Source organism: Urocampus carinirostris, chromosome 8 (assembly GCF_059441175.1).
Source record: "Urocampus carinirostris isolate Australia breed hairy pipefish chromosome 8, RoL_Ucar_1.0, whole genome shotgun sequence".
Classification (NCBI taxonomy): Eukaryota; Metazoa; Chordata; class Actinopteri; order Syngnathiformes; family Syngnathidae; genus Urocampus; species Urocampus carinirostris.
This window is the reverse complement of record NC_142356.1, coordinates 11,454,072-11,469,471: the sequence shown is the minus strand read 5'-3', so window position 1 is coordinate 11,469,471 and position 15,400 is coordinate 11,454,072. Positions and strand designations below refer to the sequence as shown.

Below are 15,400 nucleotides of genomic sequence, written 5' to 3'. Positions count from 1 at the left end.
GGTTTCAGTTTACGATGATTATCGCATTCTTTATTGTTGTTCATTGTAATGAATCATTATTAGAACAGGTTGGAATTTCTTATCACAGGTGTGGTTCCGTCCCGGCTCGCCTTGCACACTCAAAACCTATTAGTTCCTTCTCTCCTTATTTTGAGTGTCTATCTATCTATCTATCTAGACATATATCCAGACATCTATCTATACATCTATCCATCTATCTATCTATCTATCCATCCATCCATCCATCCATCCATCCATCCATCCATCCATCCATCTATCTATCTATCTATCTATCTATCTATCTATCTATCTATCTATCTATCTATCTATCTATCTATCTATCTATCTATCTATCTATCTATCTATCTATCTATCTATCTATCTATCTATCTATCTATCTATCTATCTATCTATCTATCTATCTATCTATCTATCTATCTATCTATCTATCTATCTATCTATCTATCTATCTATCTATCTATCTATCTTTCTATCTATCTTTCTATCTATCTATCTATCTATCTACCCTGGTTATATCCCTCAAGAGGGGTGACCGACAGCAAAACAAACACATACAAAAAACAAAGATAATAAAAAGGGAAAAAAGTAACAAAAAACACACACAAAAATTCTTGGACCATGGCCAACCCAGATGCTCTAACACCCAAACAAGTTAAGCACCTCGGCACCCAAGTTGTCATGCTTTCGTCCCTCCAGATGAAACGGGATACAAGAAAGCGGCCATGTCACTCGGGTCAGGGTGACACAACAGACTCTTCTGTTCAACAGCTTTCACTGGTTTACCCCTGCCGCATCATACAGTGCCCTGCCCATCCCTTAGGATGCGTCAAAACATCCTACTATCCTTTCACAACACCTCTCCACTCATTCCTATCACCAACAAGAGCTCGAGCTTCCATTATATTTAGACCTTGAGTGTCTACTAAACTATAAATCCCACCGGTACCAAAAACTGTTTTTTTTTTAAATCGCTGAAGAATTTAAGGTCGACAGGGAATTAGAACATGTATTTAAGACAAAGATCCCTTGGCCAATTTTATTTTTCTAAGTCAAGGATACACTCATTTCTTACATATTATTGCAGAAGGAAAAACAACTCCAACTTTGCTGCTTTTAAAACAACAAATGTACCTCGACTCTGAGATCTCCCTCGTGTGGTGGGACCTGATGTTGTCTTTGAGGAGCCTAAAAAGAACAAATGATTGACACTTTGAATACATTAGCACCACCAAACCAAGAGTTTTAATTAAGTGATTCACGGTGACTCACTCACCGTACTCCTTCCTTGAAAACTCCGGAGATGAGTCTGGGCTTGAATTCCCTGAAACATGTCAGCACACTTAACACAAACGTTCATCATCTCTCAGTTAATTAAAAAAAACATAGGAAGAAATTAACAAATCTGGAGGAGAATCCAATGTATGACTCACCAGCAAAAACATCTGAGTGAGTTGTTGTCATTGTGGTCATGATCTTCCTCTCTTTCACAACAGAGGGTGAAGATGCCACTGCAGATGTTGTCCCTCTTGCTTGGCCATAACCCTCCGTACTATAGGTTTTGGACACCTTCGTAAATGTGACACTACCTGGACTACCTTCTCCCTTATCGTCAACTTTTACAAACCCGGACGACATGCTGGAAGACCCAGTACGAAGCCCAGACCCTGAACTCATGATGGAGATGTTTGGTCCCCCTGACGCTCAGGTTGCCGAAAGTCCTTCAGTGGTTTTTCCTCTGGTATCTTTGCTGATCCGAACACGTTTTGATTTAGCAGATAAGGGACAATTACCTGGGGGGAAAAGAAGATTCAATGTTCCATCATGTTTCGATATTTTGTCAATGTCTTTGATTCCACAAATGCCATGACACAGCCTAGGGCTTCAGATGACTGGTATTGGAGTTATTTGACAAATTCAAGTTCAAACCAGCATTGACAAAATAATTTATGAGGAGAATCACCATTTTTCTATGGTTTTGTAGTTTCGGCTCTCTGGATCTGCGTGCCAAATAGTGACTCAAAAGGCGCAATACAAATGCAGATCAATGGGAATTGCGGCTCTTTTCAGAAAAGTGACTCTTTTGATCTGGCTCACTAAATAAAGTTGGGTCTTTCAGATTTTGTTGTTGTTGCTTTAACTGGTATATGACTAATAATGATTTTACATAATGCACAAAATGAATTAATAATTTTAAAAATGAATGGGGCGGCAGTGGCTCAGGAGGTAGAGCGCTCGTCTTTGGATCAAGAGATCGCAGTTCGAATCCCGGCTCCTCCGTGTTACATGTCGAAGTGTCCTTGGTTAAGACACTGAACCCCTACTACCCCCAATAAGCAGGTTAGCGCCTCACATAGCTGCACGGCCGCTATTGGTAAATGTGAAGCACAATGTGAAGCGCTTTGGGAAGTCTTGACTTGAAAAGCGCTATATAAATGCAGATCATTTTATTTCATTTAATTTCAATGGTACTATTATATCAGAATAGTGTCACGGTTGCCATGGCGCCCAATTGGCCTCGCCCGTGTGGCGCCAGATGCGGCTCGTTAACAGATTAGCTTTGGCCCGCAAAACGTGGGTTTTGACTCTGTCCTGTTTTCCTGTTGGTGTTCTCTGTCCGGTATCGTGCCCGTTTATTTTTGTCCTGTTTTCTATCGGTTTCCTGTTCGTTCTTGTCTATTTTTGTCCTCTTTATTATTCTCTCCAGTTTTCATTCCTGTCTAGTCAGTCCTGTTTATTTTTCTATATCCTGTTTCATTATCTATCCTGTCTGTCCCGTCCAGTCCGGTATCGACTTCATCTGTCTGATATCAACTCAGGCAATTAAAATCAATCTCGTCTGTCTCTGGCTTCCTGTCTTTCCACACCAGACAGCTGCCTAACGTGCATGACTCCCCATTTCCCCGTAAATAAAAGGCTTGTGTGAGATACGTCACACGTTTGGGTCCTGATCCTGTTCTGTTTCATGACAAAAAGCCTATTTGTTTCACTCTACAGTAAATCAGTGTTGGGACTAACATGTTAAAAAGGAGCACTTCCTGGAACGCAAATACTTTCCTCAGTAACGATTACTGAAACACGTTATTAATAAAAATTTGTAACTCCATTCTCATTACTACATTGGGCATTTTTGCGGTCTGTTGATTACCAAACGCAGATAATGTATTGCAGTGTTGCCTGAATACCATACTGCACAGCCCTACATCACTCACGTTGATGCTCAAAATAGGTTTTTTACACCTTTCAAGCACGTTTTAAGGACTTTCAAAGCTTATTTTCAGATGTCTCCAGTTGTTAGAAACCAAAAACGGAGACAGGACCCACTTGCGTTCGTTTCACTCAGCTTTATTTATAAGGAGGAAAGGGCTTGCACCCACGATTCGGTGATCGTCGGTCACGGGTAGCAGATCGCCTGGAACGTGGAAGTGACACTTCAAAGGCATTGTGGAGAGCGGAAGAGAACAAGTCGATGGCCGGGACGGTGGAGCAGAAACGTATTCGAGTTCAGAAATGGGTTCGGCGCCGGGAATCAAACGGGAGTCAGGACAGGATAGAGTCAGGGTCAAAAATAGCTTGCCTAGCATAGGGCTAAGGTTCGCAGAGGGACTGACAATGGATGACAGGAAGGCGGGGGTTTGAAAAGAGATGGGCAGCCAATCGGCGTCCGAGGCAGTTGGCGCTAAAGGAGCCGACTCGGGTGGCTCGCATCAATAATCATGACACCAGTACCATTAAAAGGAAAAATCCGGTGTAAATTATGAATTTTGCAGAGTCACAAATAGATCTATGGTTCACATATGCAAATATTAATCTTGCGTTTGCATTTTTCAAGACAAATGATTTTTCTAGATCTTTTTAGTCAAAGCTCTCCTCGTATATGTGTTGGGAAAAATTACAGTAATATGTAGTTTACATTTTCAGTTGCAGGAAGTTTTTCCCATTACAATTCACCACTAGGAACCAGTACCTTATTTTTTTTGCATAGCCCATAATAATTGTCCATTATTTATGTGTAATCCTAGCACTAATACACATTTCATAAAGCCTTCTTTAGGTGTAGCATGTACGCGACTTTTAGGGGACGATGATGCTCCATAGGATAATGGCGTACAAACCAATATAATTCTAGCTGCATTTTATCAATAAGTCATGCAATCGTAAAGTCACCAGAAAACTTTGTCGGTGTAATTTTTGAGCAGACTTGTTGAGAGATATGGCAACAATTTCAAGTATTCACAAGCACCGGACCCAAAATTCAAGTACTTTCATATCACTAGAAATATTGTCATGACCTACATGGTTGTCATGGCGCCCAGCTGGCCCCGCCCCTTGACACCGGCTAAGACGCATTGGACTGATTGCTCTTGGAGTACTTAAGCGCTCCTTTTGGAACGGCCCGCCGCCAGATCATTGTTTAACCCTCGTTGAAACCCTGTTCATGCCCGTTTGATCTGAGTAATGCCTATTTTGTAATTTTGATTCCCTGTAACCTGTTTGTTTTGTTTTTGGTCCGTTTGTGTGTTGGACAACTTTTATTTCCTAATTAAAGTGACGGATCGTCTACGCATATGAGTTCCGACTTCCTGCTTCCTGGTCCGTTTCGTGACAAATATAATATTAAAATTCAAGCATTTCCAAAGATTTCAATCACCCGTACGAATCCTCTTCAAGACTCTGTTGTCATGCTATGTTTATATTTACTCACAAAGTAAAACTGAATACAGTTATTGTGGCACCATCTCGCGGACAGACTACGAGGACACATCATTTTTCCTCAATGACATATTCTCCCTACTGTTTATACTCACATCCAAGCGGATTTCACGGGATTAGCTTGGATACACATATTTGGTTGTGTGTCACCAGTAGCTAATAGTAGGAAGCGTGTGGGGACAAGCGCATGGATTATACATAACAACAAACCAAAGGGAAGTCAATAGGGAAAACTTGAACACAGAATTTACGGTAAATGCATGAGGAATTTTGGAAAATTAAAGAAAACGTCTTGGACAGTACCCAGAAATGGAGAAGGAGATCTTTGAGTGGTTTGAAGCCCAGAGAAAAAAATTGATATGGAGTGTTTTTAAAGTTTGTTTGCAAGCTTTTAAGGTTAAACAAGCCAAGAAATATGAAGGGTTCTGTCAGGACCTGAACAGAGACAGGACCCACTTGCGTACGTTTCTCTCAGTTTTATTGGGAAGAAGGGAAAGGATTGCACACACGATCCGGTAATCGCTTGCCGCGGGGAGCAGGTCGCTCTCAACGCGGAAGTGGCACATCCGTGGTGAGCAAAGGCGGTGTCAGGAGCGGAAAATCAGGTCAGTAGCCGGTACAGCAGAGCAAAAAAACGTGGTCGAGATAAGTAACGAGTCGAAAGCCAGGAGAGGAGAGTAGATGTGGTCAAGATTAAAAAACAGGTCGAAGCCAGGAAACAGACGGGTGCCAAAACAGGAGTGAGTCAGGGTCGAAAAGCTTGCCTAGAGTGAATTTAGGTTCGCTGACGGACTGACAACAACTGAGGGTTTAAATAGTGACAGGGGGCCAATCAGAGTCCGAGGCATGACAGGTTCACTGCCTTCACAGGTTGGTGTACAGTGTTCACATTTACTTCTATTTATTATATTATGAGGCTATTTTGGCCATTATTTGCACCGCTTATCCTCAGTAGGGTCACGGGGGATGCTGGAGCCCATCCCAGCTCTCTTTAGGCAGTGGGCAGGGGAACCCCTGAACTGGTTGCCAGCCAGTTGCACGCATGGAGACTGAAAACTCATTCGCTCATTCACACCTAGGAACAATTTGGACCGGTCATTTAACATGATATGTATGTTTTTAGAATGTGGGAGGAAGCCGGAGTGCCCGGACGAAACCCACTCAAGCACTTGGAGAACATACAAACTCTGCACAGGAAGGCCGGTAGCTGGATTTGATCCCATGATCTCAGAACTGTGCCGCGGACACGCTAACCACTCATGCACCATGCCGTCCCTTCTATGTAAGTATACATGGTAATTTGTAATACGATAGTTACTTTTAGAGTAACGAGCTACTCTTTGGTGCCAGTAATATGGGGTGTAATTGATTTACTTACTAAATGAAGTAACTAGTAACTAATAACTATTTAGCAACGTGCACACCACATATAACGCATAGGCCTGATCAACTATCTGCTCGGATGCTGTGACCGACCGATTTTGCCATCTCACAACGGGCATGCATGTTAAAGAGAGACACCTGCTCAGCGTTCCTCTGCATCTCAGATGCAGATTTTGTCATGTTGCCGAAACGATTCATCTCTCTCTCTTTCTTTCAAATTTAGTAAATATAGGATTGAACTATTTTAGAGAAGAGTCTAAATGTTTTCAAAACAAATTAGAATGATTAGAATGAACCAAGGGCAGCACGGCGGCGCAGTGGTTAGTGCTTGTGCGGCACAGTTCATGTCATGGGAACCTGTCGTGGGTTCAAATCCAGCTCCAGACTTCCTGTGCGGAGTTTGTATGTTCTCCCCGTGCTTGCGTGGGTTTCCTCCGGGCACTCCGGTTTCCTCCCACGTTCCAAAAACATGCATTTCAGGTGAATTGGCTGGTCCAAATTGTCCCTAGGTGTGAATGAGCGAATGAGTTGTCTGTCCCTGTGTGCCCTGCGATTGGCTGGCAACCATTTCAGGGTGTCCCCTGCCCACTGCCCGGAGATGGCTGGGATGGGCTCCAGCCCCCCCCCCCCGCGACCCTAATGAGGATAAGCGGTACGGCTGATGAGATGAGATGAGATGAGAATGAACCAATGATATGCTATTGGCAACTCTCAAAATCCACTTCGTCAGTTTAATCACATTGTCATCAAGATTATTGATCTGATATTATATTTCATTGAGAGGCAGGGTTGGGTAGGGTTACTTTAACTGGATTACTTTCAATTACTTCTGGATTACTCCAATACCAAATATGCTAATAAAAGACAAAAGAAACTAAATATGAATAAAATTACTAAATTTTGTGCAGGCTTGGGGAGTAACGGAACACATGGAACGGCAAAAATGATGTTGGCAAGCTGTTTGGATTTATTTTCAATTTGTTTCCGTCACATTTTATGTTAGTTTTGCCGGAGATCAAAGAGATCAAAGCCAGGAGAGAAAGCTTACCACGTGTTGTAAGTCATCATTTTATTCATATTTAGTTTCTGTTGTCTTTTATCAGCATATTTGGTATTGGAGTAATCCAAAAGTAATTGAAAGTAATCCAGTTAAAGTAACCCTACCCAACCCTGTTGAGAGGCGATTAAGAATGATAATTAATTGTGTGGTATACGCCACCTAGTGCAGGGGGATATGCTATTTAATCTGACCCTTGAGACGATAAATTCAAGAAAATTGAAGAATGTGTGGACAACCAACAATAGTGTCGGATTGATAGATATATCTTTTTTAAAGGGACACTGTGTAAAATTTGACCCAAGGACACGGTTTCATAAAAATAAAAATAACGCGGAAATAAAAAGCAACAAAACACTGAATTCTTCAGTTACCGAAGTAGTCATTAGTGTGTAATTTTGTGAGTTGGCAGGCTTCATCAATTGTTTGTTACAAATGTCACTCAAATCATAGGAAGGCGCAAATATAGAAAAAAAAAACGCTTGGATATCCGATTCTTAACTGTCATCGTACCTCCTGAATTGAAATTGAATAGTGAGGTCCCAAATACTGCCACTCCTAACCGATATCGTGTACAAAGTGCTGTAAAACCAATTAATGAACGGGTCTCAAATTACTGGATGTCCATAAAATGTGTAGAGCAACTGAAAAACAAGTGCTACAAAGTGCAAGGAAGACTACAAACTACGGATGTCATGATTACGATGTGATCCACATGTGCCCGATCATTTGGCGCCAACCGCCGCGAGTTCTGATTGGCTCCCTGTCCCTACTGAAACCCAGTTCTGTCAATCCCCTGTTGTCAGTCCGTCTGCGAACCTCTGTGTATACAAGGCAAGCCTTTTTCGACCCTGACTCCCACCTGTACCGTGTTTGCTCCCGTTTTTGCTCCCGTTTGTCTCCGGCTACGACCTGTTTTGATTCCGATCACGTCTGCTCTCCCGTCCCGGCTTACGACCAATTTTTGTTCCCGACTACGTCTACTCTCCCGTCCTGGCTTGCGACTCGTTTCCGACCCCGACCACGCCTTGCTCTCCCAGTCCCAGCTACCGACCAGTTTTTTTATCCCTGACACCACCATCGCTCGCTACGAAAGATCTACTTTGGCGTTCGGCTCAACATCCGAGTACGAGAGCGACTTTCTTCCCGCGTCCAGCGAACACCGGATCGTGGGCGCAGCCCTTCCTCTTTCCTTCAATAAAACTTGTGGTAAACGTTACGCAATTGGGTTCTGTTTCCGTTTTGGTCCTGACAACGGAGATTCAAAGTTACCATTTTTCCATCATTTTTTCCCAGTCTTTCACCAGGTTTTTGTTTTTTTAAGCATACCCTTAGCAGCAAGTTGGTGGACAATCAGGTCAACTCCCTTCTTGGTGAGCCTCATGTTATGTACAATAAATACATGTCACGGTTGCCATGAGGCCAAATGGCCCCGCCCTTGTGGCGCCAGCTGCGGCTCATTGACAGATTGGCTTTCCGTCTTTTTAAGTTCAGTGCTCTCATTTTTCCTTTGTCAGTCCATCAATGAACTTCTGCCCCGCAAGACGTGGGTTTGAACTCGGTCCTGTTCCTGTTGGTATATTGTGTCCGGTAATGTTCCCGTTTATTTTGTCCTGTTTAATTTCGGTTTCCAGTTTTGTTTCTGTCTATTTTTGTCCTGTTTATTATTTTCTCTAGTTTTTGTTCCCGTCCAGTTTGTCCTGTTTATTTTCAATATCCTGTTTCATTATCTATCCTGTCGGTCCCGTCCTGTCCAGTATCGACCCCGTCTTTCCGATTTCAACTCGGGCAATTGGTATCGATCTCGTCGGCCTCTGGCTTCCTATCATTTCATGCCAGACTGCTGCCTAACGCGCACAACTCCACATCTCCCGTAAAATAAAATGACTTGTGTGAGTAACGTCTTGTGTTTGGGTCCTGATCCTGTTCTGGTTCATGACAATAGAATTTTCAAAATGTATCTTTTATGCAATCCTAGCTCTTTCTTTACTTTCAATTCCACGCGCCTTATATATGAAAATATATCACAGAAGAGTATTTTGGGGGAGTATACCTCATAAGCCGGCAGGGTTGGGTAGGGTTACTTTAACTGGATTACTTTCAATGACTTTTGGATTACTCCAATACCAAATATGCTAATAAAAGACAAAATAAACTAAATTTGAATAAAATGACTACATTTTGTGCAGGCTTGGGGAGTAACGGAATACATGGAACGGCAAAAATGATGTTGGCATGCTGTTTGGATTTATTTTAATTTTGTTTCTGTCGCATTTTATGTTCGTTTTGCCGGAGATCAAAGAGATCAAAGCCAGGAGAGAAAGCTTACCACGTGTTGTGAGTCATCATTTTATTCATTTTTAGTTTCTTTTGTCTTTTATTAGCATATTTGGTATTGGAGTAATCCAAAAGTAATTGAAAGTAATCCAGTTAAAGTAACCCTACCCAACCCTGTAAGCCGGTGCATTTAATAGTGAAAAAAAACACAGTACAATATTATTAATATAAAACATTACCTTTATCCAAACTCAAATAATATCAGCAACCGGAGGCAAACATTTTGTCTCAGTATTTTTGACCCATTCCATAACTGTGGCATGAAACTTCTTGTTTGTCTCCAGGGCAAAGGTTTTTTTTTCAGAACGTAACATTCCTTTGAATAAAAGTGCTCACCACAAGCTAAAATAGGGTGTGGCTTTTTGATCGCTTCAGAAACGTTTTTGACTTTAAACACCGTCCTCCAGTCATTGGTTCTGAATCAAACCGTCAAAATCAATCTGAGGTTTAGAGTTTCTGCTTACACTATCAAAATTAGTATTTTGGAGTAGCTTGTTTTTATTGTTTTGAATTGATTCAGTCTGCATTATTAGGCCAGTATACGCGAAAGACGATACGGGCAAATTAATAAAAAGAAAATAAAAAACAGATTGACATTGTGTCTTTCTTCTTACAATTCTCACTATCCAGTCAGAATACTCAATTTTTTTAGATAGATAGATAGATAGATAGATAGATAGATAGATGGATAGAAAGAGGGGGGATGGAGATAGTTAGATAGATAGATAGATAGATAGATAGATAGATAGATAGATAGATAGATAGATGGATAGAAAGAGGGGGGATGGAGATAGTTAGATAGATAGATAGATAGATAGATAGATAGATAGATAGATAGATAGATAGATAGATAGATAGATAGATAGATAGATAGATAGATAGATAGATAGATAGATAGATAGATAGATAGATAGATAGATAGATAGATAGATAGATAGATAGATAGATAGATAGATAGATAGATAGATAGATAGATAGATAGATAGATAGATAGATAGACTTTATAGAATAGAATAGAATAGAATATACCTTTATTGTCATTGTTACAAAATAGGTTAACATATTGTGACAACGAAATTGGGCATGACATATTGTGACAACGAAATTGGGCATGACACTCCAGTTTTACACATTAACAGTGAGGTATGAGCCAAGAAGATAAAGGAACAGAGATAAGATTAATGACATGAAACTGGGATAGGGGTCAGAATTCTCGGATTAACCTCAGGATTCTAACTTCTAACTTGAGGAAAAGTCCTGAAGACCTTTTCTTCTAATTATTTTCTGTGCATATGTGTTAGATCACAGGTGTCAAACAGGCGGCCCGCGGGCCATATCAGGCCCGCTAAGGGATTGAATCCGGCCCGCGAGACAACACTCAGAGAAGCGCAAGGGAAAAACAAGCTGCAGGTTGAAATATGTCAACTTGATGTTGCCAAAGCCAGGTGCCTCACACAAAGACACTGTACTTGTATTTCTTTCTCTCTCTCTCTCTCTCTCTCTCTCTCTCTCTCTCTCTCTTTTCCACCCCTTTTCTCCCACTCTGTCTCTGTCTCTTTCACTCTCTGTGTCTCTCTTTTTCTCTTCCTTTGTTGCTCTTTGACTCTTTCTCTCTGTGTCTTTTAACCTCTTTTGCTCTAACTTCCTTTTTTCCTTTTCTCTCTTTTCTCTTTATCTCTTCATACCCTTTGCGCTTTCTTTTCTCTTTTCTCTCCTTCTGTCTTTCTATTTCTCTTTGGATTTCTTTCTTCTTCTCCCTTTCTTTTCCCCCTCTCTCACGACTTTTTATCTTTTGTTTCTCACGCTCTCTTCCTCTCTCTCTTTTATTTTCTTTGTCCCGCCCTCTCTCCCATTTTCCCTCCCTCTTTCTCTTATTTCTTTATCTTGTTTTCTTTCTCTTTAATCTACTAGTCCGGCCCCCGACAGAATGCTTGTTCTATCGTGTGGCCCCCGAGTTAAAATGAGTTTGACACCCCTGTGTTAGATGCTTTGATGCTCACTTAGAAATGGAACAACCGTGCTTTTTATATTCCAATTCTGAGAAAATATTCAAGAAACAATCAAAAATGTAACAGACACATTTATAATAAATGGCTTATAAAGACCTTTAAGACAGTCCTGCTGTCTAGAAAAAATTCAAAGGCCTAAAACACATTGTAATCATCTATCCATTCATCCATTATCTGCACCGCTTATCCTTAGTAGGGTCGCGGGGGTGCTGGAGCCCATCCCAGCTATCTTCAGGCAGTGGGCAGGGGACACCCTGAACTGGTTGCCAGCCAATCGCAGGGCACACAGAGACAAACAACTCACTTGCTCATTCACACCTAGGGACAATTTGGACCGGCCAATTAACCTGATATGCATGTTTTTGGAATGTGGGAGGAAACTGGAGTGCCTGGAGGAAACCCACGCAAGCACGGGGAGAACATGCAAACTCCACACAGGAGGTTCGAACATTGTAATCATTTAAATTTAATTAAGATTGAAATCTTCCCCTTGAAAGCTGATTCACGGTGACATGCTAAACATTATTCCTACACATGGTAGACTTGTGTGCTTATTAGAAATTTAAAAAATGGAATTGCCACCAAACCTTTCAGTTTTGTAGCAATCTCAATTTTGGCTGCACCCAATGTTCCCTCTAAGCTGCGCGCGTACGCAATCGCGCACTGCCTGCACATTTTCGGCGCACAAGAAAATCTAGCCAGCGCACAAAAATCAGGGCTCGAAATTGCTAATTAAAAAGCGAATTAAGTCAAAGTTACAGTGCATGAAGGTAAAACTACACGGGTTGCCCTGACGCTGTGTTCTAAATGCGGTGTTTGAAGTCAATGTCGGACGAAGTTAAGTAAAGTCAGTAGAGTTTTTCGAGAACCGGCTTCTTCGGCTCGGCTCACTAAAGAGAACCGGCTCTTTCGGGTCCCAAACGGCTCTTTAGGTTGTTTTTGCTCCTTTAATCGCTACACGACCAAATATTATGTAAAATTGTGCACAAAATGACTTAAAGGAAGGGGGGGAAATACAACAAAAAAGAAAAAAAATACCAAAATGAAAAAGTAGTGAAAAGCTGAGAAAAAGAAACAAAAGGAATAGAAAAAAGAAGGAAAAATTCTGAAAAAAGCCAGAAAAAAAGAAAAGAAAGAAAGAAAGGAAAAAAGTAAGTAGAGAACAAAAATAAAAAAGTAACAGCTAGGGAAAAATAAAGATTTTTTTAAAGGAATTTAAAAAAAAATGGAATAAAAACAGGGAAGAAGAAGAAAAAGTCTGTGGCATTCAAATAATTTCCAATTATACCAAGTCAATCTTGTTGCCAACATTGTACTTCCACTAAAAAAATGTGATTGAATACAGTTCTGTATCTTGCAACCGACTAAATAAGCCCCCAAAAATGTTAGTATTATGCGACAAAAGAGACCCGGAAAAAAAAGAAATGGAAATCTTGTGAAAGAACTGTTGTAAAAACAAAAAATGACGTTTGTAGGCCGTACAACCTTTGCAATAATACATTAGTCAATTCATTCAAAAGTGAAACTTTTTTTTTTGCATTGCCTGAAACTCAGCAAAATGTAATGTGATGTCAGGTTTTGGACATGTTTGATAATGATTTAGTTGCCACACTTGGGATTGCCGTTGCTCACTGTTGTTTCAAGCGACTTTGTGTGAATGCTCAGACCCGTGGAAAATTACAAGGAACATTGGCTGCACCTGTATAAATGTTTTGGTGCATGGTAAGCTTTTTGTACCTCAAAAGCAGACAATCCAATGCACGTACTGTATATCTACGTACCTGGCCTAATCTTAAGCAAATGCTATTCCTCATAAAATAAGCAAAATCTCTTTACTCACCTATCAAATCATTTTCCCCAAAAATGTCATCTTCTTCCAGGTAAAGCCAGTGCACAGGTGCAAAGGAATATGCCGCTCAGTTGTTTGCTAATGTCTGGAGATTTTATGTATAAGTTACGTGACTCATACCTTCAGCTGACAAGTTTGGACAAAGTAGTCTAGGAGGCGTTTACTTGAACTTGGAAAAAATAGCCCCCGGGCCCAAACATTAAGGCTAAAACTTTAGTGAAAGTGACTCAACATGGTTGAAATTCAATTTGATAACGTGACTGAGATTTGAAAACAATATGTAAATGAATCATTTTTATGAGTCATAATAATTTAATGTATGATTCCTATAAATCAAACTTTGGGAAAATGTTGCAATTGTAGGCCATCAGGGCCTGAAAAGCCTTCTTTCATGGCCTATGTCATGAACCAGAACAGGATCTGGACCCAAACGCGTGACGTTTCTCACACAAGCCTTTTATTTTTACGGGGAATGGGGAGTCATGCACGTTTGGCAGCAGTCTGACGTGAAATGATAGGAAGCCAGAGGCCGACAAGATCGATACCGATTGCCCGAGGAATGTTACGTTCTGAAAAGGGGCGGCAGTAGCTCAGGAGGTAGAGCGCTCGTCTTGGGATCAAGGGATCCCAGTTTGAATCCCAGCTCGTCCGTGTTACATGCCGAAGTGTCCTTGGGTAAGACACTGAACCCCTAATACCCCCAATAAGCAGGTTAGCGCCTTACATGGCTGCAAGGCCGCTATTGGGAAATGTGGAGCACATTGTAAAGCGCTTTGGGAAGTCATTGACTTGAAAAGCGCTATAGAAATGCAGATCATATCCGACAAGTGGGGTCGATACCGGACAGGACGGGACAGACAGGATTGATAATGAAACAGGATATCGAAAGTAAACAGGACAAACTAGACGGGAACAAAACTGGAGAGAATAATAAACAGGACAAAAATAAACGGGAACAATACCGGACAGGGAATACCAACAGGAAACAGGACCGAGTCAAAACCCGCAACTTGCGCGGCAGACGTTCGTTGACGGACTGACATAGAAAGAATGAGAGCACTGAGCTTAAATAGACGGAAAGCCAATCTGTCAATGAGCAGCAGCTGGCGCCACACGGGCAGGGCCAATTGGGCGCCATGGCAACCGTGAAAGCCTAAAAAATATTTGAATCATGTAATGTAATTCTATTTTCCCATGGATAAGCAAATAATTCAAAATTGCCAGTCGGCGTCCGTTTTTTACTTTCCACCTGGTTGCGCTGCTAACAGATGTGATATTTCATATTTAACCATTTAACCAATCATATGTCAAGTTAAGTCTTGTTTATTTGTATAGCCCTTAATCACAAAGAGTCTTAAAGGGCTGCACAGACCACAGATTATTGCAAACCCCGATCTAAAACCTACATGAGGACAAGGAAAAACTCAAAAATCTCAACATCAGTCATTACTTGTTGCCAGGCTTAAAAATCTGCCCGGAGGTGTCAGGACCAGAATGGAGACAGGACCCACTTGCGTTACATTTCTCTCAATGTTATTGGAAGAAAGGAAAGGGCGTAGTGAGCAGGTACCTCTAAACGCGGAAGTTGGACTTCCGTGGCGAGCGATGGCGGTGTCGGTAACGGAAAAAATGGGTCAGTAGCTGGGACAGATCAAAAAACGTGGTCGGGATTGGAAACGAGTCGAAAGCCAGGAGAGGAGAGTAGACGTGGTCAGGATAAAAAAAACGAAGCCAGGGAACAGACGGGAGCAAAAACAGATTGGAGTCAGGGTCCAAAAAGCTTGCCTAGAGTAAACTGAGGTTCGCAGACGGACTGATCACAGGTGAGAGAAAGGAGTGGGTTTAAATAGGGATAAGGAGCCAATCAGAGTCCGAGGCAGTTGGCGCCAAAGGAGCAGGCACAGGTGCATCACATTGGTAATCATGACAGGAGGCCTTCACAAACAATTTTGAAGGACGTATAGCAAAATATAGGTTCAAATGACACATCACTAAAAGCCATCCCTGAAGGCGTAGGTGTGAAATGCACGACCT

General features: G+C 41.5%; 1 protein-coding gene across 2 annotated transcripts in view; it reads right to left on the bottom strand.

Annotated features, from left to right (window-relative positions):
* Positions 1-13,492, bottom strand: part of LOC148360714 (uncharacterized) — a 51,789-nt gene extending 38,297 nt beyond the window's left edge. For both annotated transcript variants that reach the window (XM_088341609.1, XM_088341610.1), the window contains exons 1-4: positions 13,358-13,492; positions 1,452-1,811; positions 1,295-1,342; positions 1,153-1,206 (exon numbers count right to left, since the gene is read on the bottom strand). In XM_088341609.1, coding sequence (XP_088197735.1) covers positions 1,153-1,206; positions 1,295-1,342; positions 1,452-1,695 — 346 coding nt within the window. In that variant the 5' untranslated portion in view covers positions 1,696-1,811; positions 13,358-13,492. The remainder of the gene's footprint in view (positions 1-1,152; positions 1,207-1,294; positions 1,343-1,451; positions 1,812-13,357) is intronic.
* Between the last annotated feature and the right edge of the window lie 1,908 nt (positions 13,493-15,400).